Source organism: Embiotoca jacksoni, unplaced genomic scaffold (genome assembly GCF_022577435.1).
Source record: "Embiotoca jacksoni isolate LCO1_2020_lvr unplaced genomic scaffold, fEmbJac1.0.p SCAF_15, whole genome shotgun sequence".
NCBI lineage: Eukaryota > Metazoa > Chordata > Actinopteri > Embiotocidae > Embiotoca > Embiotoca jacksoni.
In genome coordinates this window covers 2,481,988-2,508,468 of record NW_027185285.1, presented here as the reverse complement: position 1 = coordinate 2,508,468, position 26,481 = coordinate 2,481,988, and the positions used below count along the sequence as shown (strand labels likewise).

Below are 26,481 nucleotides of genomic sequence, written 5' to 3'. Positions count from 1 at the left end.
AGTGGCAATGTTGTAAATAAACAAAGGTCTGCATGCATAGTGCCAGCAGCACGACTAAGGGCTGAGGATTCGTGAAATTACGAGGACATCTAGTGGTTAAAAATTGGAAATCCTCATGAAAATATGTCTCGATCTTCTCTCTCACACAAACACTGCTCGTATTGCTGAAGTATAAGAAGCCCCCAGCTGCACAGAGACACTAAAGGACCAGAGAGCACAGGCACTGGCTAGAGGGCATGATGTCTGCATTGGATGACAAGGTCTTCTCCACACCTGAGCCAACGTGCAATTCAATACCCTTCAGTCATCACCGGGCTTCTGATTTAAAATGTATCGACTAGTACTCAGTAGAGTATAAGCACTCATGGACACCCGCATCCTCCAGCTGTGAGGAATCCTGGTCTAATCTACCATTCTCACAGCTGTTTGAGAAACCTGGATAGTAAAGTGAATGTGTCGCTGGCCCTGTAATACCACAGTGGACACAATGAACCGTTCTGTTTCTGTGTTATTTTCTGCAGTAGCTGCTGTGTTACAGGATGTGTTTGAGCTCCAGGTAGCTGCTGCAGAGGGGAGGTAAAATAATAAAGGTCAAGGTAAGCCAGAGACACAGGACTGAGAGTAGGAACATAGGAGATTGATTGCGAGGATGGTGACATTGTGGGAAAGATGAAGTGGACAAATAGGTCAGCGTCAGCCTGTGGCATTTCTACACATTAAATACACCTGCTGAGTTGGAACAACATGTGCACATCTATCAGGATCAAACTATAATTCAAACCCATACAAATTTAAATACAATCTTTATTGGGGTCATAGACATCTCCCAAAGGTATAATCCAGTAAACAGCAACACAGGCATTTACAATTCAAGGACAAATAATTCACTTTTACAATAACAAATTGAAGGTGTTTCGCCTCAAATACTTTTCACCGGCTGTTGCCTTTAAATCTCAACGGCAGACCTCAAACCAAATACTCAATTCAACGATAATTCTATATAATACTTTAAATAAAATATGTCAGCACTGACGGTCATGAAATAAGTCACGGTGAGATTCTGTTAATTCACAGTTTTCACTTCAATGCAATCTTTAAATCTGAAAAAAAAAAAATTTTTTACCAGAACAAATCAGTGCACTCAACAAATAATGACCACATTGCCTGTCTAAGAGCAACATAAGGACATCTACAATACTGTGACTTAGAATAGACAAGTCTTAAATAACTGGAAAAGACACTTTGCTTTTCTCAAGTAAAAGAACAGGAAACGTTTTTTCAATTAAAACTATCCCGGTAAAATTTCATTTAACTTACAATGCTGTTAGAAAGATGTTAATTACTCCTGCATTTCGATCCTCTTCTATAGTTTACTATACAGTATAGTATTAGCTTTATTTGACAATATAATGGTTGCATTTTTCTTTGTAAACATTTTTCCAGAACACCTGCTTTTAAAATAATAGAGATAATAGAATCGCAACAATGTTAAATATTTAAATCTCACACTGAAATCCTTCTGTCCTTGTTTGTATATATATATATTGATAAAGTAACAATTCAACAGTTTTGTAACAATACTCATGGAAATTCTACCTGAAGTATCTTAAGAACAAAACGAACAAACAAACAAGTTCTGTTCCGATGGACTGAAAGAATTCCCCGCTCCCTGTAAGTAAGGCAGGCTTCTTGAACACCTGAACAATCCCTGTAATGCAGCACACTCCCCAGGCATAGATATGGTTTCTGCGTGCTTCATCCTCTACAGACTCCACAGGATAATCGACAAAGCACGACACACAAGCAGCTACAGTAAAGGTACATCACTGTCAAAATGCTGTCGGTGTGAAGGTTTTGGTGCCGAGTTCTCGCTACTTGCTACAGTGTTTCTTCACGACACATTTGATCCTGCTTTGTGATCCGGTTGTCTAGTCTAAAACAGTCGCTTTCAAAGACAAAAGTGCGATTTTAAACACATAAGCCTGATTGTGTAATTCCTCTTCATAAATGCATTTTGACACACAAGCAAAAACTCCAAAAACATCATAACCATGTTTGTTGAGGGTTTCAAGGATGGAGGAGTCTACCTAATTTTCCCAACCTGTATGTTTCTCAATGATAAACTTCAAGCTACATTTTCAACAATAAGGTCCAGTTTCCTCGACAAAAATAAACCTCCCGTTTGGAAGGACAGATTTTCAGTCAATAAAAACCTTTAAGTACTTTTTGTTTAGTCTGTTTTTATGCTTCCTGTTCCTATTTCCTTTCCTTCACTCGCGCTTGAACGAGGAGGACTCAAGTGAATTCATATTAATCTTGTTGATGAGAGTTGGGATTCACAAATGATTGAACTTAGGCTAATTAGTCCATGACTTCATCCTCAACAGTTACAATTAAATATGCTTCAGAGGGCCTTTATCTTTTTTAAAACATTATTAACTATTCCAGAGTAAGGGTAGTCCTTGATTGGTCATGATAATACTGAGTAAAATGAAGGATACTCTATTAATTAGTCGTAATTTGTGATTTACATTTTTTTTTTTTTTTTTTTAAAGGTTTTCTCATCTTTCACCTGCATAAAAATGCAACTATAATTCATGTTCTTCACAACACAATAGTGGCGGGATTCCAGGTTGTATTTTGACCCTCATCTTCTCATTGAAAAAAACATGAAGACCCAGCCTCACAGACACAGCTTTGGGAGACTGGCCAGAGCTACTGTTGAATTATGCCTGTCAGGCCAGCGATAGCTGCAGCAGGGAAGGAGGGCTGGCCTAGCCCATTAAGTATAATTATGCCACTGCACAGGTTCATTATGCGTTTCTTTTCTCTTCCCCTCAAGAGATTAAGCTCCACAGCGTGACACTAACTTAAAGTTTCATCCTTGCAGTCCTACAAAGAGCGTGCACAACTTTGAAAATGGGACGGCAAAGGCTTTGGTGAACTTTGATGGTCGTTTCATGAGCCGTGTGAACACCACGAGCTCATTCGCTGCAATTAGCTCGGTTTCTCCAAATAAATGTTTTTGAAGTGCTACCATCTAATCATGAAGCCACCCACTGCACCACACACAGTATTGTCTTTGAGGACGACACAGTTCTTCTTGCTCCCTTTCAATAATGAGAGATCAAGGTTTTTGGAGTGACCATGAAAATATGAAGGATTCTGAATATAGTTTCTGTTACTGTCAGAGAAGAAGTACAAAACAGCAGTGATTAATGATTTCATAAGTAAAGTATTCATTCAAAGTCTATTAACAAATCTATTCGTCATGTTAATTAAATCCAACTTTTAAATCTGTTCTTCTTTCGTTGGACTATTCTTTTCGTAAGTCAACATGCATGCACTATGGTACGAAGAAGACATCATAGTTTAAAGTATTTTTGTTCCGAACAAAAGTAAAGAAACAAATTGAAAACATAACTAGCATAAAAACGTTGAGCTGACAATATCAATTCATGCTGAACTAAAGGAATATAAAGGTAATTTATTCCCTCATTGGAATATCTGTTCTTTAAATGAACCAGTTCACTAGTCAACAACATTTTCCATAGTCACGGATACATTTGCTTCTTTCAATGTGCTACTGTAAGTTCAAACAACTCACTTGTATTTCTGTAAACATGAAAACCAACTCTCTGCTGTCACAGTCACACAAGAAGAGGCTAAAGCTACAACAATTGGTCCTCCCACCACCGAGGTAACACTGTCTTTGGCCTCTTCAGTGACCCATCATAAACTTTGTGAAGAGCAATCTGAAAAGTTGAATGAACTCGACTTGTGCCGTGTGCCTCGGGGGAGTTTCAGACCTCCCTGCTGCTGATCTGTCTGACTGACCTTAAAACACCAAGTCTCAGAAAGTGCACTTCCCCCAAAGCCATGCGTTGCATCTTCATGATTTCCTCCACAACATATATATGTTTTTAAATCATAAAGAGTTTGTTCGTAAGACACAGTATGACCTGGAAAATAAATGTGGGTTCAGGCTTTCACATCCTAAATACGCTTTCATGCATTTTATCTCCACAACTTCTGTGAAGAATGTGAAAAGTCTCAACACCCGTTTAAGTCCCCTGCAACTAATGAGCATATCTGAGGTATATATTAAGACTTTGACGGATTACTATTGGATATATAAGCTACTTCCACAAAATAGTTCTGAAATGTTAAATCTATCATATCAAAGATTATACAGCAAAGATAACAATTACCTCATTACAAAAAATATAGACTACTAACATTTAGGATCAACTATCCATTGAATTCTGAAATATAGTTTAACTGAGACAGCATAGAGTTGCACAGTGACAGGATATTCATCTCCCAGTGAGAAAACAGCGATAAGCTTCACTGTATTCCTTTTTTTCCTCTTTTCATTTTGGTATATTTACCGAACAAACAAGAACATTGAAACAAAAAAAATAAAAAAAATCTAACATTGTAAACATTGTACCAGTACAAAAGCACATGTCGCAAGACGTGGTCAGAAAACACCAACACGGGCAGCGCTGACAGCTTCTACTCCTCCTCCATTGACTTCTCAATCTCCTTCAGCCTGCGGACAAACTCCTGAGCCTCCTTGTCTCCGACGCGGGCGTCCAGCATCCTCATGATTGGCTTCTCTGGAGGGGAGACCAAACAGATGAGAACAGTTTCTACACCTGACACAAATATCTCCAGATTGAATGGCTTTTCATGTCATATTGGAGAAGTAATTGGAAAACCAGACCTACACCCTCTGGTCTTACGAGAAACCAATATTATGTGTGTGTAAAAAAAATAAAAAAATAAAAATAAAAAAAAAGAATAGATACAGCCTGGAGCTATATGTACCACTGGGTTTACTGCGAGACAGGTGCAGGATGACAGGCTGGACGCTCTTGCCGGCCGCGGAGGCGTTTGGTCTCCCCGGCCAGCAGAAGTCGCTGAGAGGAGCGATGGCTTCGCCGGCGAAGTCGTTGGTGGACAGCCAGTCATAATCCATCACAGTGAAGGTCAAACAGGCAAACCTGTGTCTGTACTGCTCAGGACTGACATGGCTGGAATACAATGGGACCAAACACGTCAGGCGCATGGGTACAAACATCTAAAGAGGGAGCGAGAGGAAAGAACACTCACAAGTAAAAGACTTCATCGAATACTGGGTGCAGCGTCTTCAGCTTCACTTGTGTGCGCTGACTCTTGGTCATAGGGAAGAGGTGGTGAGGGCACAGCTCCACTATGACGAACGGGTCACTCAGACCTAAAAAAGGCCAGAAAAACTGAGTGAAATTTCAACTTGGGAATTTTTTTTTTTTTTTTTTTTTTAAATTAATTTCAAATTTTAGAGTTTTACCGTTGGCATCCAGTGCAATAATATCTGCAGCATGCAGAAGCTCCACCGTCAGCCTCTGCTCTGGAGCATCGTAGTAGCACTTCACACTGATCCGACCAAAACGGGTATGTTTCAGTGTTTTCTGCAATATTAGGTCCAGTTATAATATGATTTAAAAGCAAAACTCATTACGATAATCATTTTTAAATCTCATCTGACAGAAAATACTCAGCATATATCCATCTACATGTTACATTACTTGATTGCATCATGTTTTTCAAGAGTTAAGGAGAAAGCAGATTTTCAATCAGAGTAGTGCTGTGCTGTCCAATCAATACTTCTCTGTCCACTTTAAGGGGCTAAAGGGAGATTGTCAGTCCGGTAAGTTGAAAAGCACCTGCAGGGAAATCTTCTCCAGATAGTACTGTTCAATCAGCTCAAAGGAGGAACATTTATTCAGCCTGAGCTCCTCGTCCAGGACCTAAAACAGCATCGAAATGGTCAGAAAGGGAAACACAAATGACAAGGTGGAGAGGAAGTCATAAACCTGGCCCCGCAGCTGCTCATCAAGAGACTCGGTCGACAGATTGCAAGACTTCTTACCTTGTAGTCGCCGCTCTTCATTTCTTCCAGGCAAAGACCCTCTCCCTTTGCATGAAAGAACTGCAGCAGGGTCTGAAGCATTTAAGGAAAAAAAATAAAAGTAAATTTTGAGCTGTGACTCATCAGATTTATCCCTCTTACTTTGATAGATTTAAGTCTCAACATACAAAAAAGACTTGTTGTTCACACGAACAGCATGAAACCTCTGACAGGCAAACATGATATCTTCCTGCTACTCAACCCACTCATGTGGCGTGCCACGACTTCTCCAGCAAATCTGTCATGTCCTCTGCCAGCTGGTTAAATTGGCTTTAGAATATACAGCAGTCCTCACATTATCATTCATAAGGGAACTCACTTTAGTTCTGAACTTCTACCTAGTGGCTTCATGAATATCTGATATATGCTAACGATTGCCTGACAGCAGGTACACAGAGATAATTACAGACGGATGGTAACAGCACTGATGATCATCTTTACAGAGTTCACATGTTTGTTTGTTTTTATAGCAAACTATTCTTCATTAATGGACATACAGTCAAACTGAGATATAAAATGTGTCATGCGGTAATCACTGACCTCCACTGTGTACTGGAAGCGGTTGTAAAACTCCACCTGAACACCCCTGTTTTCAGTGACCGTGTCCAGGATCATTCGCAGGAGCACCTCCCACATGCTCTGAAGAACCCTACAGCCGACACAATGAGACAAAATGAGGCACCCACATGGCTGTTTACTCACTCATTCTCCTCTATGTTTTCATAGGTAATTGCTTGATAATGAATACTTGAGTGTAAGTGCTAGGAGGTATTATTTCTGCTGAAAAGCTTACATTCATGCAATGTGTTTTACATAATTGAATCATTTTATATGGAATGTTTATTTAATCTTTTATCACTAGCTGCTCCGTCAAACTAAATGGAAATAATCAATCATCTAGATTGTGGCAAAATTAGGACTCAGAAAAATTACCAACATTAACCCCCCCTCCCCCCCCCGTCTTTTCCATCCATGTTTGTCCACACTCAAGATATTCCTGAGATATTGATTTCAAAAGAATGGAATGGATGATAAGGCACAGTGACATTGACCTTCAACCTTTGATTAGCAAAATGTTGTCAGTTCATCCTTGAGTTCAAAAGAATGTTTGTGCCAAATCAAAAGAAATTCTCGAGGCATTCCTGAGATATCGTGTTAACAAGAATGTGAAAAACAGAAGGAACAGATGTGAGGTCACAGTGAACCCCAACATTTAATCAGTTCATCCTTGAGTCCAAGTGAACGTTTGTGCCAAATTTGAGGAGGGTCCCTCGAGGCCCTCCAGAGATAACACGTTCAATAGATGGGGATGGATGTGAGGTCGTAGTGACCTTTCAGCAAAACTTCATCATTTCATCTTTGGGACCGAGTGAATGTTTTTGCCAAATTTAAAGAAATTCCCTGAAGTCATTCTTGAAATATTATGTTCAGGAGCTTGAGATGGACACGGCCACGTCTGTCACCGGCGCAGAGGCAATAAAATAAATGAAGTCATATCTATAGGTGAGGAGAGAAAAATAATTACCTGATCAGATTTTCCTTGACAAGGTTTTCAGTGAGGATGACCATAGTGTCTTGTAAGTACTTCATGAGAGGGGAAACAGCCTGAAATAATACCACACATTACATAAATCCTGTAGCTGAAACACCACTGATGCAGGAATACAAAATGGTAGACGTCCATTGCTACATACATCGTCATTGTTGATGGAGTCTGGAGACAGACTGATGTGCTGGATGTACCTCCGCATCTCAGGAAACATCTGCACAGAAATATTGACTCACAGATGTGCATGCAGGTGCATACATATACATAAAGATATACATAAACTGTGCAGAATGCTTATACAGATACAGAAAGCACAACAGGCTAGTGAGAAATGGAAGGTTGTATTTTCCCGACCACTAAAAAAAAAACACCACAACAATGGATCAAGAAAAGGATTAATGATTAATTTCTATTATTGACAAATTGGAAGCAAACTTCACAAAATCATCAAGTACAGCACAAAGTTTAGAATCTGTTTTTTAATTATGAGAATTAAATCATTTTTCTACATTTAAAGCTACATAACGCTGTCAGCAGGTGACATATTACATACACCTAAATGTCCGTTATTTAACTGCACGTGTTCACCTTGTCTGTGAGCAACGTGATGAGGCGTTTGGCTTCTCTCTGCAAGTCCAGGTCCATGTTGAACAGCTGTCCATTCAGGGCCTTGTACACCTGCTCCTTCCCCTCCACCCCGCAGGACTCCTCCATGGCCCGCTCCACGCCTTGCCAGTCCAGGTCACGGGGCAGGTGACCAAGGAAGACCCGCACGTTCTCCGTGTTGTTCAGGGCGATGCAGAGCTAGCAGAAAGCCAGGAGGAGCAAAAGTGGAGAAACAGAGGGTGGAGGTGGAGAGAAAAAAAAAGAAGGAAAAGAAGCAGGGCTACAGAGAAGTAGAGGGACGGGGTGTGAGTGTAAATGATTGATGACGACAAGAGGCAGCTGCTTTGTTTTTGTGTGTACACATATCTGCGTTCCTGCTGAGCCCTTTGTGGTGAAAGGGAGAACACTTGCTGACATTTTGACGTCACTGTGAGCCCTCCTCCAGTTCTGTCTTGCTACAGGCGCTACCTGCACTGTGAAGCTCTTGTGGTCTCGGCCCAGCTGGTTCCGCTCAATCTTCCGCGTTATCATCTCTGAGTAGCAGACAGCCTCGCTGCAGAAGTTCTGCGATAAATAATAGACTTGTTAGTTTCCTTTTTGATCCCGACGGCTAAAACCTTTCAGAATTCATATGTGTGTACATGTGTCTTCTCGGTGTCATGTTTGTATGGGTACAAAAGTTTAGTGCGTGGGAACACGAGAAATGGCACTCACGTCTGTCAAACGGGTGACAAAGATGAAGGCCCCCGCAGAGTCTGGCCAGGCCAGCTGTAACCAGATCTCGCGTACCTGGCTGAAGCAAGTTGTCACTTCCACTGCTGAGGAGCTGTGTTTGGCTTGCTGCAAAGGCTCGAGCTACTCACAAAACACACACATTTCAAAGACCTAAATTAGCTTCATAAAGGTCGATAATGTTTTATTTCACATTCTGATTTAGGCTCTTTAGGGTGTAAACAAGCAATTAATAAATGCTATATGACACATAAATCTAGCTATAGCTATGAAGGCAAACACATTTTCTAATCATGTACTTATTAACATGTATAACTTTGCCAATCATTTTTCCATTTCTACTTTGGAAATAGAAAATTAATGCTGGATGACAGCTTTTATAGTCTTCAGTAGTTTTAAACACATTTAGACATTTCAAAAACCTTGTTGATTATTAGAAAGTAAGTTCATGCTTTGTAACATATTTACTAAAGGTGAAAACACTTATTAACCATAAATAAATGCAAAATGCAGTTAATTACCACTTTACAACACACTATTATTGTTATAGGTGACTCTTTATTGTTAGCGCTTAAGAAAATTACAAAAACAACTTTAAAACCATATTGGGGTATTATAAAGCATTTTACATGTTTAGGGGATAAAGCATTTATCAAAGCATTCATTCACTGATGTACTCAATTAGTGTATAAGCGTTACTTTCATAAGCAATCGTATGTCAAAAACATTAACATCTCAAATATATACTTTAATCCTCTTACAACTACATTATAATGTGTTCAAGTGGGTTATAAAGATGTATTAAATGTTTATATGCTGGTTATCAAATGCTAAATAGGTGGTCAAGTGTTACAGTGACTAAAAGTTCCTTGAGATGAACTAATAACCATCAAAGACCAACTTACATTCATTTCATGTTATTATTGTATATTTTTAAGGACAGGATCACCTTGTCTGTTTCCACTGCTTTACGGATCCTGTCAAGGGATCTGTCATGAACGATCTGCAGCCACTTGTGAATGGAGGACTTGAACCAGTTATGAAAGCCTGTCAAGGCCAACATTTTAGCATCCCTGTTAGAAGAAGAACACAACACATGTTTTACTGAACAACAGAGGGTGACCATGAGTCAGAGGGTTTTTATGCTGCTATATGAAGAGTCATTAGAGTCAAACTGATAACCAACTTGAGAGGAAGGAACTCTCGAAAGCCTTTGAGGATTTTCAAGGAGATGAAGAGCTCAAAGATGGTTTCTCCCATTGTTTGAGTCAGTCTGGAGCTCTCCTGCTCCAGAGTCCCACAAACCCGCTCCATCGCGACATTCACATCATCAGCTACCTGTTACACCAAAGAGTTTCATAGTGTTAACCAGTGTCAAACACCAATTCCAATGTGAGCATCAACAATAGTAAGACTCAGAAAGACTTCACAAGACATCTCGACAATACCGTCGAACATCATTGTTTCATGACATACCTGTTTTTCCAACTGCCTGTACGATATGCTGAAGAAGTCTACTTTCACTGCACTGTGAGAACAAACAAAGGATAAAATGACATCAGTCCAACAACTAAACAAACATCTCAACATAGCTTTGACATTCACCTGGAAAAAAAAGTCTGATACTGACCTGAAGAAGAGTTTGTTGTAGATGTTCTGAGCTCTCTGGATGTCTGCACACACAGCATCAATCACCTGAACCAGCTTCTTCAGCTGCTCCTCCAGAGTCTGCATTGTCAACACACAACATGCAGCATCCCAGATAAACCTCAAAGCATAGTCAGCAAAATTGTTTGATGTCTATCATGAGGACTTGTATTGAAGATTATGAACTTACCCCCTCCTCTGGTTTGTACCGAGCAATTAAGCTCTCGTACCACTCAGATGTTCCTTTCTGTAAATCAGTAAAAAAAATAAAAATAATAATAAATGGGTCGTGGTGATGGTGAGTATTCAGTGTTGTTTACATTCAGCATTTCTCACTAAAGCAAAATTTATATTTTCTTACCGCTTAAAGTATTTAATATGTTAAAAAAAAAAAAAATCTGTTTCTGGTGTTTTATTTCTTCCTTTTTTGGTATTTTAACACCAACAACAACATCAACGGCTACACATCACATCACTGCTTTCTGTACTGGGCAGAACTGAGTCCTGTTTTCACGCAATACAAACTATATCAGCAACAACATTAAAACCACTGAATGCTGACGTGGATAACATTGATTACCTTGTTGCAATGGCACCAGGTCAAGGGGTGGGATACATTATGAACAGAATAGTCCTTGAAGTTCATGTGTTGGGAGCAGGAAAATCAGACCAGCGTGAGGATCTGAGTTACTTGGACATGGACAGTGGCAGATCTTGTAGGGTTTGTCTGATATGCAGTGGTTACTACTGACCAACAGTAGTCCAAAGAAAGAGAACTGGTTCACTGTAGCACACATTGCTAGAAACCTTAATGCCGGCTATGATAGAAAAGTGTCTGGACACAGTGCATCAGGCACCTGTGGGATGTCCTGGAAAAACAGATCAGATCCATTGAGGCCCGACTTCACAATTTACAGGACTTAAAGGATCTGAGTCTAGCATCTTGTGTCCTGATAACACAGGAAACCTTCCGAGGTCAAGGCTTCAAAAGGTCAGAGCTGTTTTGGTAGCTTAAGAGGGACCTACAGAGTATTAAGCAGGTGGTTTTAATGGTGAGGTTGTGTGCGGTCAAAAACTCTGTGGGTCAACTTTACTGTAAAATTAGTTTTTGTCATTTTATGCCACTTTTTTTTGTTACCTTGACAGCGGTAGTGATGTCCAAGTGCAGCTCATTGCGAAGAGGACATACGGTCTTAAATGCCCGCATGTTTTGCATGTAGCCAATCCCCCTGGCATACACAGACAGAAAAAAATAAATTATAATCCAAGACTGCTATCAACTCATCAAACAGTCACACTCTGTTCTCAGACATCATCGGGTAGAACAGCTACAAGCTCAGTGAAATCCTTTCACTCTAATTGTGTGCAGGACTCAGTATCGCATGTGCAGGAGTACTTTAACGGTTAGGTGAGTCACTGTGTTTCTCTCTAAAAAGTGTAGAAAAAGATGTCCCCCGGGGTACTGATCACTGGGCAGAGCTCGACTTCTTACTGCAGAAGTTTCTCCTCCAAATTAGCCCAACACAGCAACATGAACTTCGATAATTAGCTGTTTTTACTGGCTGGCATTTACTGGAAGAGAAACAGACTCCCTAATTTGGTCCTCTAACTTCCTTCTTTTTGGTCAGTGCTTAACTAGGAGCTAAGACCGCAGGGTGGTGATTTCCGTGGTTTTGATGGTATCTGGGTTTCTATCTAATGTTGTAAATCCAAAGAGTGCTTCTCATGGTTTTATGGACAAAGAAGTCTGTCACTCTGTCTCTGTGTTTATGTCTCTGTCTACAAGCTGGAGAGGATGTGGTTCCCTCCACCCCGGGCTCCTGGTTCTTCCTCACCTGTTCCTGTTCTCCTGACTCCCCTAATCAACTCCTCCGCTTGAATACCCCAGAGTGTCATCCAGTCTTTTCCAGATCGCTGAGTATACCAGTGTGGTATAGCTCCTTCTCAGCTGCTTACATCGTAATCTAAGTTCTTCTCGTGTTCAGAAGATGAACTCCTGTTTTTTTTTGTGCTCAGGATCCTCAACTGCACTTCAGCCTGCCTTCCTCCACCAGTTTCTTCCCTCATCTTCACATCAGCCATCCACTTCCTCAGCCACTCTCCTTCCTTCACTGGCCATGTCAACTTCTCCTCTACCTCACAAAGCCTTAATACAAATAATTTACTCTTTTAATTTCCTGGTCCTTGTCCTGCATTTAGGTCCTCAACCAAGCTAACACAAAAAAACATTCCAGTCCATATTCACGGTATTCACAGGGATGAATGCTTTAGACTTTTGGTGACGTCCTCTGGAGAAAAATGTCATGTGTACAAACAAATCTGTATTTTTCCTTTGCTTTCATTTCATTTCATTCTCTTGAAGGGAGGTCATCCTTTCAGATTTTCATGACTGCATGTCCGCCTTACCACTGACAGGATTTGGTCAGTGATTTTTACAAGTACAATGGGAGCATAGTGTGATATAAGGAATAATATGTGGGGTAAAATACCAACATATCAAAATGCTGGCACAAACAGCCGCTATGTTTCAACACAATGTGTAGTGAGGAGCAAATGTTTAATATCTCCTTTGGCATGAGTAATGAGAAATGATCAAGATATTTGTGTTTGAGTAAGGAACCCAACACTGCTTCCTCCACAGAGTGTGACTGACTGCTTGTAGTCTTTCTGTGTCTGTTGGGGTGAAAGATTGGATATCGTCTTGGTATGGGAGCACGGGCGAGTGCGTGATATGATGGCAGTGTGACTTTACCTGAGCATGAGCTCGTAGCGTGTAATGGCAGCAGCGCTGGTGCAGGGGAAAACCTGACGCATGTTCTTCATCAGACACAGGCAGTGCTCTGTGTACAGCCTGAAGCTGTCTGACAGCTGCCTCTCCTGGACACAGGAAGGGCCCTCAGTTATAGCTTCATTGGCTGTGAGACATTTTTGGCTGAACCAAAAACCTTGATGAATGTCAGTGAAGAGCTGAGCTAATGAGGTGACAGTTCTAGATGATGAAAGGTCTTTTCCTACTGGGAGGCCTGAAGGTGATGAAACCTACCAGGTCTCCCCGCACAGTGGGAGGGTCCCACTCTGCATCGATGGTCCTCAGGAGGCGCAGCAGCAGGGAGTAGCACACCCTCTGGTTGCGGTGGTGGCTGCTGTAGCACTGCCAGCGACTGCAGTAGTAAATAAAACACACACCTTCCATCTGAGGCAAGCGCTTTCATATTTGATCAATTCAATGCCACCATCAATACTCACATAATGGCCTGTTGGAGAGGAGAGAGATCAGTTTGCACAGCATGGTGAGTTAGCACCGTCCACGCAGGAGGAGAAACCTGCCCATTCCAGTTGTACGGCTCTCTCTAGGGTTGCATGAGGAAGACTTTAATGTAATTTCAATCATACTTAAGAACAATCTGTTTGTACTCATCCAAAAGTCTTCATGTTTTTTTTTTTTCTAAATTCATTTTTGATCAATGAATGACACAGAATATAAAACAGCAGTAATAACAGGCTGGTAAAATTGGCAGCTCAGATCAGAACACATTTTTTCAAATTCAATTCCACCCACATTAACTATTATATCTGATATGCAGCTGCTGCAACAGCTGTCTGGGCCAGCAGAGGAGCTCTGAATCACAGCAAAATGTGTGCAGGTCTGTGTTCAGTCTTTTATCCGACAATTTATGTTTTCTTTTTACACGACAATAACTCAACTCCAAATCTCATGCCGACACAAAATTAAGTTCCCTTCAGCCGGAATAAATCAAAATAACTTTAAATACAATATATATACAATATGCTGGTTTGTACCAACAACAGGACAAGCAAGTAACTGACTAACTACTATTACAGCTCTGTGCTTTTTATTATGGTGGCAAAATTCAATAACACAAAAAAAGAAAAGTAAAGTGATTAAATGGTTAAAGAAAAGACATTTTACAATTAAAACCTAACTTAAGCAGCTTTACTATAAAGATTTGTTTTGAATAAATAAACTTGAGGAAACTCACCTTAACATGAGCATGCTCATGCTCCACAATCTGACTCAGCAGTTTCTTATGAATGGAGACATTTGTGTCCTTCTTAGACAAAGTTGAGTCCCTCTGAAGGTAAAATAAACATTACAAGTTGTAATTCTTGATGTCATACACATACAACAAGTATATACGCCGAGTAATTGTTGTTCTGTAAGTACCTGGCAGGTGAAGAGCTTCAGAATCAGGTGGCATTCTCCCTGAACTTTAGACGCACTCGATCGGGGCTCCAGCTTAAACCAGGTGTCAAAGCCGATGACTGGAATCTCCTGCAAGAAGGAAATCGGTCTGATTTATGACAATGAAACACTTCCAGGGAAATTCTTCATATTCTGCCCTTTATTATATTTCCGTTTGTGTTTGATATCTCAGTCACTCGGCACCGCTGGCTAGAGAGATTTCTCCACTTTGAACACTCACATTCAAAGAGATGTTGATACATCCGAGGAAGTCGTCTGCGTTCTCCTCAGGGCCTGAGGATGCAGATCCGTTGGAACGCACTGACTTTGCGATCTGCTTAAAATACCTGAGAAGAAGAAGGAGTGTGTGTGAGGAAAATTGTCAACTTCCATAAATCTTCCCTGTTTGCCACAAGTTTTCAGTTTTTAGGCATTTAAGCTAAGGCTTTATCCTTTAGTGACTTGCAAATACAGCAACAGTAGGTTAAAAGTAGGCTTTATATCATATATATATATTTTTTGCTGTTGCTGAAATGCAAGGTTCTCACCATCAGGAATAGATTCACACACACACACACACATTCACTCGCCAATGGTGCAAGCCTGCAATGCAAAGGGCAATTCAGGGTTCAGTGTCTTGCCAACTGCCAAACTTTTGATGAGTGGGCAACCCGCTCTACCCTCTATGCCACTGCAACGTCTGGTTTATTCAGATGAAAATGACCCTCCAATGGACAGGGTAATGACTCATCTCTTTACTGTTCCAATGCCAACTATTTGAATTAAATACTTACACATAACTGTGCTCCAGATTGTAACCCGTTTCTTGTTTGCATGTCAGAACATTGAAAACAATCCTAATAAAATTGGAATTTTAATAATTTCTTACAAAAGTTGATCCTCCTAAGACATTTCCATCGTTACACTGGAAATCCAGAATTACATAATACTTTTCATTACCTGCCCATTCCTCGAAGTCCGCTGACTTCATTGAGCTTTTTGCAGGCTTCAGCAACAGATACGTCATCGTCATGATCCCTGAAGGAAAGAAGATCATTCAGAGGCTGTTACAACCTCTCATTTCCTCTAAGAACAGGTTTTATTGTGTTTTAATAACGATATGCAGGACTGAGAGGTGCAGATCGACAATCAACATCAACGTTCAAGAAGAGCATTAGCCTTCAAACCTTTTATTGAATCAGCGCTTGAGAAAAGAATCCTGTAAGAGCTGAGTGATTAAAACATTTTTATCCTTTAGAGCATCAAATGCAGTTAAATGGCAGTTAAATGTGTATAATGATAATATTCACGCTGATGGACATAATGGATGCAACTGTAAATTTTAACCACAACCAGAACCAATGACTAATTCACTCCACCTACAAGAAGAAACCTTTTTTGATTGCCTAAAAAAAACTTTAATTTGCTACAACTATGAACTAAAATAAAATAAAGACGCGGACCTGCCAAACCTTTAAAGCAAGAACAAGAAAAGCCAAACAAAAACAAGTTTACATTTGAGAAACTTAATCTATCAAAGTAAATTGAAAATCATTGGATTTTGGACTGTTGGTTGGTCAAAATAAGACATCTGAAGACATCAACTTGTGCTATGCTGACAGCCCTGTTCTCATGGTTTTCAAAAGTTTTATCGACCAAATGATTAATTAAATATTTATTGAGAAAGTGAACAACAGAATTTAATCTTTTGTATACATTTGTAATTATTCATAATAATCTGACATTAATCCTCATCTCATCCACTGAAAATTCTGTTAATGAGATTGCAGGTGTTCCTTTGCTTGAATCTTACCATATGTCCAGATGTAAGAGGTCATTGTGGACATCATCTATTTCACTAAAAAAAAACAATAACAACCAAAAAACAGGAAAATCATTAATCAAATGATGATCTTAATCATGGGTAACATTGATAATGACCAGCTCAGACCTTCAGTGCTCCTTTTACAGAAATGTCAGTGTGCTGCACTGGTCACATAACTAACAGCTCTGGGCGTTAAGTGTGAAACAAGCAAAACCGTGAATCCTGCATGTCACACATATCAGCATTTGCAGCACTTTGAAAAAAGTTATAAATTTGTCTTGTACTCACAACACAAAGTGCTCGTCCCACACCGGGTTCAGAGTCTCTGGTTTGACCCCAGTCACCTGGATACACCTGGCAGGTAACACCTCCTTGGTGCTGGAGCGTTTCTCCAGCTTGTCCTTCCTCTTCCTGAAGCTGAACTTTCTCTCCTTCTTCTCCTCCGTTTCCCGAGGGCTCTGTCCCACCAGGATTCCCAGCATGCAGTAGGGGTCGCTGTACCCTGGCAGGCCACAATACAACACACAGAGGAAGTTACAGTATGATACTCATGAACTGTGTCGGCTCAGACTGTTTGATGCAAGAATGATACAAAAAGCCCAATAATTCACAGATCTGCTTTTTATTTATTTTTATTTTTTTTATAACAGTGTTATTGTATTGGCATGTTTCATTTGTGATGGACCACTTTATGCTATACAGTACATATCATAGTAGCAATAGTTATTATTAATCCATGGGTTTATTACCAATTTTCTATCCACCCTGAGTTAATTATAATCTGACAAGTGTCAACTCATTACATACATGCATACTATACACACAGATGAGAAGACAAAAGTTTGTACACAACATATTCACATTAATGATACTGTGTGTCAGACTTAATTAGAACACAGGGTTTAACATTTGTCAGTGCATATTTTATTTAAAACTTCCACTCTAAAAGCTGATAATATGGTTTCTAATTTCAACATGAATTCATGACCAGGTTGAAAAGATTCCTAATCATCATGCATTGCATCATCACTGGTCAAAACCTAGTCTCGTATTACGAGACAAAAAACTCTGTAAATAGTGAAGGCATGGGCACATGGACTGTTTCCAGATACTGCATCCTACTGGGCAAGAACCTCGGATTAATTGTGACTTTAACTGATCAGCAGTGACCATCATATGACGCATGTTGTGTGCCAAAACTCATCAAGCTGTCAACAACAGAGATCTTTCACCAATGTGAGCAGAATGCAACACAATGTTGGTAAACGACCACTGCAGACTTTACAGACTCCGGCTTCAATTCCTCGTCTTTTGCCGGCATTACTGCAACTGTTTGTATCGCTTGATCTAGCCCTACCACCACCGTTATTGTCTGAACTTCAATTTAAAACAAACAATGGACCTCAATGTCATCGCACTGGCCCCTGATTGGTCCACCCTTCAGAGTGGGCTAAACACACCTTTATATGAACCGGGTCTCCAGACTATAACAACAGCGATGACTGAGGCTGCAAGCAACAGGCGAGCCTGTTCTGAACAAGCCTATTGATATATGAAGTGCTGAAAACTATATGATGTCAGTGGACAGATGGTGAATCACTTCACAGTGTACAGAGCGAGTGCCATGAAAGGCTTTTCAGTTCTGTACTCTGTATTGAAACTGAATAAGAAACTATTATTTTCCAAAGAAGAAGGGCTAGAAAATGCTTGTAAGGTCTCACCATTTGCATCCTTGGCCATCAGATTCTTGGCTTTCATGACAGAAACTCTTAAGGAAAAACTGGCTCTCTGTGGAGAAGGAATCCACAGTCTGTTCAGTATAAAACTTTAAAATGCAGAAAAATCAAACTGCGTACATTTCAATTAATCCTGTTCAACTTGATTCTCATGTAACTCTATTTACTTCAAGTAAACATCAGCATGCACTGCAGAAGAAGAACGTAAGGAGTAAGAATGTAAGGAATCCATTTCTCTAAGATTATTGTGTAAGTTGCAAAGAAGAAGAACCTCTTTGTAACAGCATTTCAAAAGAGCTTACGGCATTTAATAGACATTGAAAGGTCTCTGGCAGTCAAGTAGGAGGCACAACATCATATAAAAATGAAGCCTTTGGCTGTTATATCTTCAAGGGCATCAGTGCATTCCAACTGTGGCTCTCCATGCCACACTTTCACCTTATTACTACTGCAGTGTTCAGAGTAAGACCTCGAGAAAATATCGGCAAATGCATTAAAACACCACCTATGACTACACAACTGAGGATTTAGTGATTTTTCTAAATCTGCACTTCATGACCTCTGAGGGGTTTGTTTTTATTGCGTTTTATTAACTTGCAACTTGGACTTGGTTTCCACTTATTTTACTCTATTAGGGGACTCTAAATTTGCTTTAGTTCTGAAATGCATCAACACAACAGACACAATGTCTCACCTTGGACTCTTGAACCTTTTGGAGGATGATGTCCTGTTCCTCCTCCCCCATATCAAACACCTTGGAGAGATGGTTAGTCAAAAAACAGGCATTTTCTGCAACGATGACCTGCATTAAACTTTCTTTTGTTTTAAAAGCAACACTAAGAGCCAAATAGAAAATACATTTGCTTTTCAAAGCTGACAAAAACCCTCTGAAACTTTTACAAAAGCTTTAAGTCTGTCACAGTTCCTGCTGGAACCTGACCTGCTGGGATCACGAGCTACACACTTTGCATAAAGACACACACTCCAGACCAAAAAAAAGGAGGCTACAATCCTTAGCATGACATCATCTGAATGAATGTAATATCACAGCCGAATATTAGTACACGGTGTGACTCGGCTTTGATGTTTAATCAGTTGTAAGCCAAGAACATCTTCTCAGATTCTTACAACAAATAGCCCTTTACGAGGCTACCATCAGTGTTATTATTATGGGATTTGAAGGAGCTAAAGAAATACAGTCTGGTTTTCTGACATGTTCATGTTCATTTAGAGGGATACAGAGATGGGTAGAGATACAGATGGTGATAAAGACATAGATGGATAGCAAAATAGAGCTATATATATATATATATATATATATATATATATATATATATGACCAGATAAAGATAGAAAGAGATATAGACAGATAGAGACATAGATATAGATGAACGGCAATATAGAAATATAGAGATAGATAGATTGAGACATAATGATATAGAGGAAGATGTATACATAGAGACAGAGTGAAATATAGGTAGATATAGAAAGAGATAGTGATAATTATAGAGATAAACACAGATATATATATATACATAGATAGATGTCGAGATTCTGATCAATACAGATAGAGATAGAGACATAGATGGATGGCAAGATGGCAATATATAAAGGGATAAATATAGAGAGCTTGAGATAGAGATAGAGATAGAGATAGAGAGAGAGAGAGAGATTAATACACAGATAGAGAGATATAGAGGAATATATACATTATACTGTATATAGAGATATGGATAAATATCGATATAGATAAATAGATATAGAGATCGATAGACAGAGAGACAGAGAGACAGACAGACAGGCAGATACCTTCAGTAGGTAAGCGAACAGCTCATCATCACTTTTCACATTTTCTGGTGAAGGCACTCCGACCCTGTTGACCACCGTGTACACAGCTTCCTCATAAAGCAGGTCCAGCTACATGAAAACACACTCCACTTAATAACTACCTTTCAGAAAAAATAAAAACTTGTGCTTTTTTGCCTTCATGCTTTCTGCTCCACTGAACAGGAATAAAAACCTACAACTGTGTCATAACTGTAACTTTTAAAATGCAATCAATGCTGAAATACGATGAGAACAGAAAAGCTGAGCTGACGCACCTCGGCCCTGCTGATTCGGTCAGTATTAAAGACCTGGTCCACATCCTCTTGGGGCGGCGGCACAGTGCAGGCTCCTTTTTGGCACTGTAAGGGGACAAAACCAGTTTAGCCAAATGAAAACCTCCGTCACAAAAAGTTGTGTTGATTGAGAACAAGTTCTATTAAATGAAAAATAGAGTGAAGCAAAGCTGAGGAAACAGTAAGCTATTATTATTCATCACTTGACCTCCTGTAATTTCCTTTAGTCTGCCTTCGAGTGGTTGAAGATTTACTTAAGTAACAGCAGCCATACGGCATTATAAAAAAACAACAACTAGTAAGTACAACACTAAATTGAAAATCGTATTATTGTACTTTATGTACACTACAATTATGTTGTTTAGTCCAGTGGTTTCCAATCTAAGACGGCCCAATCAACAGGAAGGACGTATTGAAAAATGTTTTAAAGTGTGATGCTTCTGAGGGTTTAACCTGGAAGTATAAGAAAGACAGCTTCTTTTTTGGTAAATCTTTATTTAAAAATTATCCTAAAGGGGGCAACACAGGCGTCTATATAATTTTTAGGTCTAAATTTGTTTCAAGGAGGACTAAATGTTAGCTTTACTAAATATGTCAAAAAAGGCAACAATTTCTTTGGGATGTACTTATTTTTTCACATTACTGTCAGTGACAAAGTTACAACCAAAGAGACATCTCAGAGGTAAATCCTCCACAGTCCGAAGATAACTCTGAGGAACCCGAGATGATTAACGGGGTAGTTAATGGTGTTTTAACAACACTGGGCCTCACATACTCCCAAATGACTGCCAATAGACATCTAAAATATGCCCCAACAGGATAAAAGTTTTAAGTAAGGAATCTCAAGGCAAAAAGAAAACTATTTATTTCCAGTCTAAATAATGCATTTCATTCTTTAAGATTGTCATATGGTTAATAAAATAAAATAAAATAAAATTTTAATCTGATAGGTAACTAGTTACGATAGCTGTCAATAACAGCAAATGAGTGAAAAGTGCAATATTTCCCTCCATTTTAGTGGAGCAGAAATTTGAAGTGTCATAAAATAGCAATTAAATAGAATATCTTTCCATTACTGCAGCTTTCATACTGATTTAACAATAATGAATCACGAAGCAAAAAGCAAAAAAAAAAAAAAAATCCACAATTCGGAAAACATGCTGAATTTTTCAGAAGATAAATGTCTTTCCAATTAGGACATCTCGTGTTTTGATCAAAAGCAACACTGCTTTTTGCTTGGGTTTGACTTTTTTGACATGCAGCAGTTTCAAAATGAAATCATTAAACGCTCTCTGCAACTATTAATAAAGCATCAATGCCTAGCTCTGGCAGTGGGAGGAACTGAACATAACCATCGACAGCAGCTTGTCACAGCTGAGTCCAGTCCTCCGAGCACCCTCTTTAACCCAGTCCTTCTGCCTATGGACGTCACAGTGGCCATGGCGGTGGGCTGAAAGAGGGCACCGAGGCGTGCTAGCTACACATTTATGTTTCAAGTGTGTAACAGACGGAAAGGTGGAAGTTGGGTGTGTGTGTGTGTGTGTGGGAGGGTGGGGTGGGTACCTCGGCCTGTGCCGCCCGCATCATGTTCTCCTGTTTCTGCAGGATGGCATTCATACGCTCAAAGAACTCCACGCTCTCCTCTGAAACCCTGCCAAGAAGAAGGAGCAGATTGACAAACAATCTTCATCTCTAAAAATAGAGACGGAAAATCAAAAGAGGTGAAATGTACGTCGCACTTTGGCAACAAATTCATCGTAGGATCAGTGAAACATCAGAATATTTAGGGACAGTGATTAAAAACACAGCGTGCCATTGGTGGGATCACACAGCATCCTGTTTATAGACACTTTGGAAGAGCGTTTGTCAATAGAGATGATCTGTTTCCGTTTTATGTTGAACTACTGGACTCCATCGCCTGCAGTTCAGCTCTTTATTAGTTATCAAACACCATCTTGTCTTGAGTGTTGGAAAAAAAAAAAATCCAACATGTATGCACTCTGCATGAACCATGTTAATCTAGTGTGATGAGCAAGGCTGTGTGCAAAATGCAAATGATGTTTTCAGTTTCCTCCAGGTGTGAGTGGGTCTCCCGGACTCCCGCCGGCACCAGTTGTCATGGTGACATGGGCACATCAGGGAGGGAGTAGCTGGCTGAACACCTTGGGAATCCCCACTAACACCAGCTTCGCCCCTACCTTCTTCCTCCTCCCAAGTCTCTCAAGGGGGCACCCTTCCTCCCGGCCCGTATGGAAATCATCGGGCAGGGGCAGCAGCTCTGATGTGAGCTGTAGCAGAACCGTCGGGATCCGCCATGCTGTCTGCTTTCAAACTCCTAACCCCCACCCTCCCCACCCTCCCAGGCTCCTGCCTCCTTCCTCATCTCTCAGCCAACCCCATCACATTATACCAGGAGAGAGAGCTGTCCAGAGAGGCCCTGACATGCTCATTTATTAGCATCATCACATCACAGCAGGCGTGTGGCAGCCCAACCCAGCACCCACTGACTCTCACCATGGCGGGGGAGCGGATGGCAAACCCATGAGGTATTGATGAAGACTAATGGCAGCCATGGTGGGAGAGTTGGTCAGGTTTTCACCGACATCAAGCTCAGTAAAACTTGATGTACTTAGTTTAGACGGATGGCATCGTCTATCAATGCCAGACTCACTGTGAGCTACAGTTAAATCTCCTCCTCTCTGTAAAAAATACACCACACCACAGCTCTTTAATCACATTTTAAGCTATAGCTTTGACAACAATTTTTTTGGATAAAAGGGCTGCAGCTAACAGTCATTATATTAAAAATATTAATTTTTTTTTGATAAATTGTTTGGTCCATAAAATATTCAGATCTCGTCATTAAGCTCTGCAAATTCCCAAATAACTGGTCTGTTTAATCAAGAGTCCAAAACCCAAAGATATCCCATTTCAAATCAGCAAATACTAATTTTTATGAAGCTCAAAAAAGTGACTAATGGGCATTTTAACTTATAGAAAATGGGTTAGCAGTTAATTCATTACTGACTAATTGTTTAAAACTTTAAAACATCAAACATGCATACAACACAAGCCTTAACTCTTCAGCCTCCCTGGTGCATTTTCATTTTGCGAAAGGTAAATTTAGGTGCTATTCTCATGTGATACTTGTCAGTCAGCGTTTGAAAGCCAGAAACCACAAACCGAGTCTCCAATCTGTAAATGACTCCAGAAACAAACCCTCTTCGACTGCCAAGGGATTGGGAGCTTTGTTTTTTGGAGCTTACGGTTTTCATTTGCACATGTAATACAAATAAGTTTCATTTCATTGCAAGACTTGTGTTATGAGACTCTCAATTCTCTCCGTCTTCAATCGTCCAAAGCATTCTCGTATCCAGAAATCTGCCCGGTCGTCTGCCAGTCAGCTTGAGGATTTGTCGAGACAATCTGGGATCTCTCTTTTTTTTCTTCCTTTTTTTTGAGCTTGGAAGCAGTATAAAAGCCCAAATGATGAAAGTCCAGTCAATTTAGATTTGATATATCAAAAAAAAGATGATATCTTTCAACCTTCGTATCTTTCTTATACACACACAAACATGCACACACAAGCGGCACCAGAATAACAAACTGATTTGATGTTGCTAGGAAACACCTCCTCTTTTTAAACTCATTGTATTCTAATTGACTTTTCAGAATTCATTCAAATGCATCAATTATGTTTTCCCGTCTCTGGAGTAAATCAGAGGGAAAACATAAATAAAAACATGAACTTCTTCTGTCTGAGAGAATATGATTAAACGTTACTAACCGAGAGTGTGAAGGTGACAGCAGCGCCTCACTTCAAACTCCAATACAATATGGCAGTGCATACATAGTAATTAATACTGCAGACATCACTGTCATCTGCAGCATGAAAAATAATGTGACGTCTGTATGCATTCTAATAAAATAAGATGATTTTTTAATCTGATTTATCACGCTTGTCACTGCGTAATATGAGACTGCGGCTCCTATCATAAGCAAAGATCTCAGTCACAAGGATCCCCTTCACTGTAACACACAAGACTGTTTGTTTTATTCTAATTACACATTTGATTAAGCAACAAAACATTACAGGTGGAAAGGCTTCAGTGTGAAGCTACAATCACAAAAGCAATGATTGAATCTCTCCATTCAATAACTTGTGAAAAAAAAAAAGAAAAAGAAACAGCAGTCTCCCAACGAGCACCACTGACAGATACAGCAGCCCAATGTGAAATGCTTTCCAAGTCAAGTCTTCTTGGGTGCTTCTCAATTATGTTTCACAGCTTTTATGACCTGCACAATTCCTGACTACAAGAGAAAAAGTATTTACACAAAAATCTGTTCCTTTATCTTTTACTCATCAAACTACACGGTATTGCTCAATTAAAAGCACATAACTTTTGGATACTTCTCATCTTGTGGACAGTTAAATTTGTACAACCCATTATCACGGCGAAGCGTGAAATAGACACGCCTGTCCACTACCACTTGCAAAAGATTTTATTTTCCTGTAAATCACATGGCGCCAAGAATGTAGTAGGTTTTATTTTTGTCCACTACAGGAAAAAGTGTTACTTTCACGGCTAGAGGCAAAAGCGTTTTGTTGTAGTGGACGGGCGTGTCTATGTCACGCTTTGCCTTAATACCAGGTTGATGTGTAGAATGACAGTCACTGACAATTATACATCTGCATTGTGATTAGGCTGTTGATGATTTTTCTTATCGTTATCCACAACTAAAACCAAAACCAACAATTAATTGAACTTGCTATCTGAAGAAGTATTGTTGGCAGAATACATGTTCACAATTATGCAGTATATTTCTGAGCACTTTCAAATATTCTCCTCAATGTTGGCTTAAAAGACAAGATATTAATGAACAACTTAGCATTGTACTTCACAGTGATGGAAGATGAATTCAGATCTTTATATGGGCTAAAAGGAGCCATAAAACAGTATAAAAATACTCAAGTAAAAGCATCCAAAATCTTACTAGAATAAAAGAACAATTCGGCAAGAAAATCTACTTTAAATTCTTAAAATACTTCCATGCGTAAACATACTTGGCCAATAAAGCTGATTTTTATGCACCAACATGGTAAAGTAATCAGGAAAATACAAGGACAGATTTTCACATCGTTGTTTTTTTTATTTTTTTATTCAGTGGATTCATTAGAAATAAGAAAAATATAGAATAACACTGGCCTCGAGGGCCTTTGCAATGAATGTTATTGCATGTGCGTCAGGGGTTTCTGTTTAATGTCCTTCTGATTGTGTAATTTTATATTATTAAAAAAATAAGAGCCTCAATACAGTGACACTGAGGAGCCAAACCCATTAAAGAAACTGCAGGGAGCTCAAGATTCAAAACAAATCAAGTGTAAAGTATAAAGCCCACCAAAGCTGACAGAGATGGAAGTGAACTGCGAAATAAGCAAACAACAATAAAACTTAATCTAAATTTAAATACATATACATCAAGCTCATCTGTGACGGTGTCTGACAGCATTTCCAGCGACTTAACCACCTGCTCACATAGAGGTAAAAACATAATTTGCTCATCTGAATTAAAAAGTTCCCCTCTAGTGTGCCAGAGTCTGCTCGGAAAGGCTCAGCGCTGATAGCCGACTGTACCACTGGGTCAACAACTGTGGATGGCGCAACTCAAATCTACCCGGCCTCATTTGCAAATTCTCAATTAAAGTGAGAGTGCAGGGAGGTCAGCAGCAGTCTGAATGGATGACAAAGGTCAACAGCCGGCCTCTAATGATGAGCGCTCATGTTATATGTAAACGGCTGAGGCTCGGTGGGAAGGCTGTAGCACCGTGGAGCTGGCATTGGAAATGAGAAAAAGGTGAGATGCTTATGCATCAAATCACTTTTTAATGAAGACCACGAGAACTGAGTTGATATTAAAATGCATAAAAATATCTTTAAAATTGTAAATCAATAACACATATTTACACTATTAAATTACACACAAAATAAATAAATATATACAGTATACGCGTGTAAATGGGCCAAAAGTCATCTGTAGCTCACGCATTAGTCTTTAAAATGGATGAGTGCTCCACACAGCATCTGGGGTTATCTTCCACGATAAA

The 26,481-nt window shown here is 39.7% G+C and overlaps 1 protein-coding gene across 1 annotated transcript in view; it reads right to left on the bottom strand.

Annotated features, from left to right (window-relative positions):
• Positions 1 to 786: 786 nt before the first annotated feature.
• baiap3 (BAI1 associated protein 3) overlaps positions 787 to 26,481 on the bottom strand; it is a 36,124-nt gene continuing 10,429 nt past the window's right edge. Inside the window, exons 3-34 of the mRNA XM_069148775.1 lie at positions 21,939 to 22,026; positions 20,358 to 20,441; positions 20,065 to 20,172; positions 18,950 to 19,009; positions 18,241 to 18,307; positions 16,808 to 17,021; positions 16,508 to 16,552; positions 15,655 to 15,732; positions 14,936 to 15,041; positions 14,677 to 14,784; positions 14,492 to 14,584; positions 13,737 to 13,840; positions 13,534 to 13,651; positions 13,243 to 13,367; positions 11,629 to 11,719; positions 10,681 to 10,737; positions 10,474 to 10,571; positions 10,320 to 10,371; positions 10,030 to 10,181; positions 9,793 to 9,916; positions 8,826 to 8,966; positions 8,580 to 8,675; positions 8,094 to 8,309; positions 7,651 to 7,719; positions 7,482 to 7,561; positions 6,497 to 6,605; positions 5,918 to 5,989; positions 5,712 to 5,795; positions 5,336 to 5,456; positions 5,119 to 5,242; positions 4,834 to 5,039; positions 787 to 4,622 (exon numbers count right to left, since the gene is read on the bottom strand). Coding sequence (XP_069004876.1) covers positions 4,519 to 4,622; positions 4,834 to 5,039; positions 5,119 to 5,242; positions 5,336 to 5,456; positions 5,712 to 5,795; positions 5,918 to 5,989; positions 6,497 to 6,605; positions 7,482 to 7,561; positions 7,651 to 7,719; positions 8,094 to 8,309; positions 8,580 to 8,675; positions 8,826 to 8,966; positions 9,793 to 9,916; positions 10,030 to 10,181; positions 10,320 to 10,371; positions 10,474 to 10,571; positions 10,681 to 10,737; positions 11,629 to 11,719; positions 13,243 to 13,367; positions 13,534 to 13,651; positions 13,737 to 13,840; positions 14,492 to 14,584; positions 14,677 to 14,784; positions 14,936 to 15,041; positions 15,655 to 15,732; positions 16,508 to 16,552; positions 16,808 to 17,021; positions 18,241 to 18,307; positions 18,950 to 19,009; positions 20,065 to 20,172; positions 20,358 to 20,441; positions 21,939 to 22,026 — 3,394 coding nt within the window. The 3' untranslated portion in view covers positions 787 to 4,518. The remainder of the gene's footprint in view (positions 4,623 to 4,833; positions 5,040 to 5,118; positions 5,243 to 5,335; positions 5,457 to 5,711; positions 5,796 to 5,917; positions 5,990 to 6,496; positions 6,606 to 7,481; positions 7,562 to 7,650; positions 7,720 to 8,093; positions 8,310 to 8,579; positions 8,676 to 8,825; positions 8,967 to 9,792; positions 9,917 to 10,029; positions 10,182 to 10,319; positions 10,372 to 10,473; positions 10,572 to 10,680; positions 10,738 to 11,628; positions 11,720 to 13,242; positions 13,368 to 13,533; positions 13,652 to 13,736; positions 13,841 to 14,491; positions 14,585 to 14,676; positions 14,785 to 14,935; positions 15,042 to 15,654; positions 15,733 to 16,507; positions 16,553 to 16,807; positions 17,022 to 18,240; positions 18,308 to 18,949; positions 19,010 to 20,064; positions 20,173 to 20,357; positions 20,442 to 21,938; positions 22,027 to 26,481) is intronic.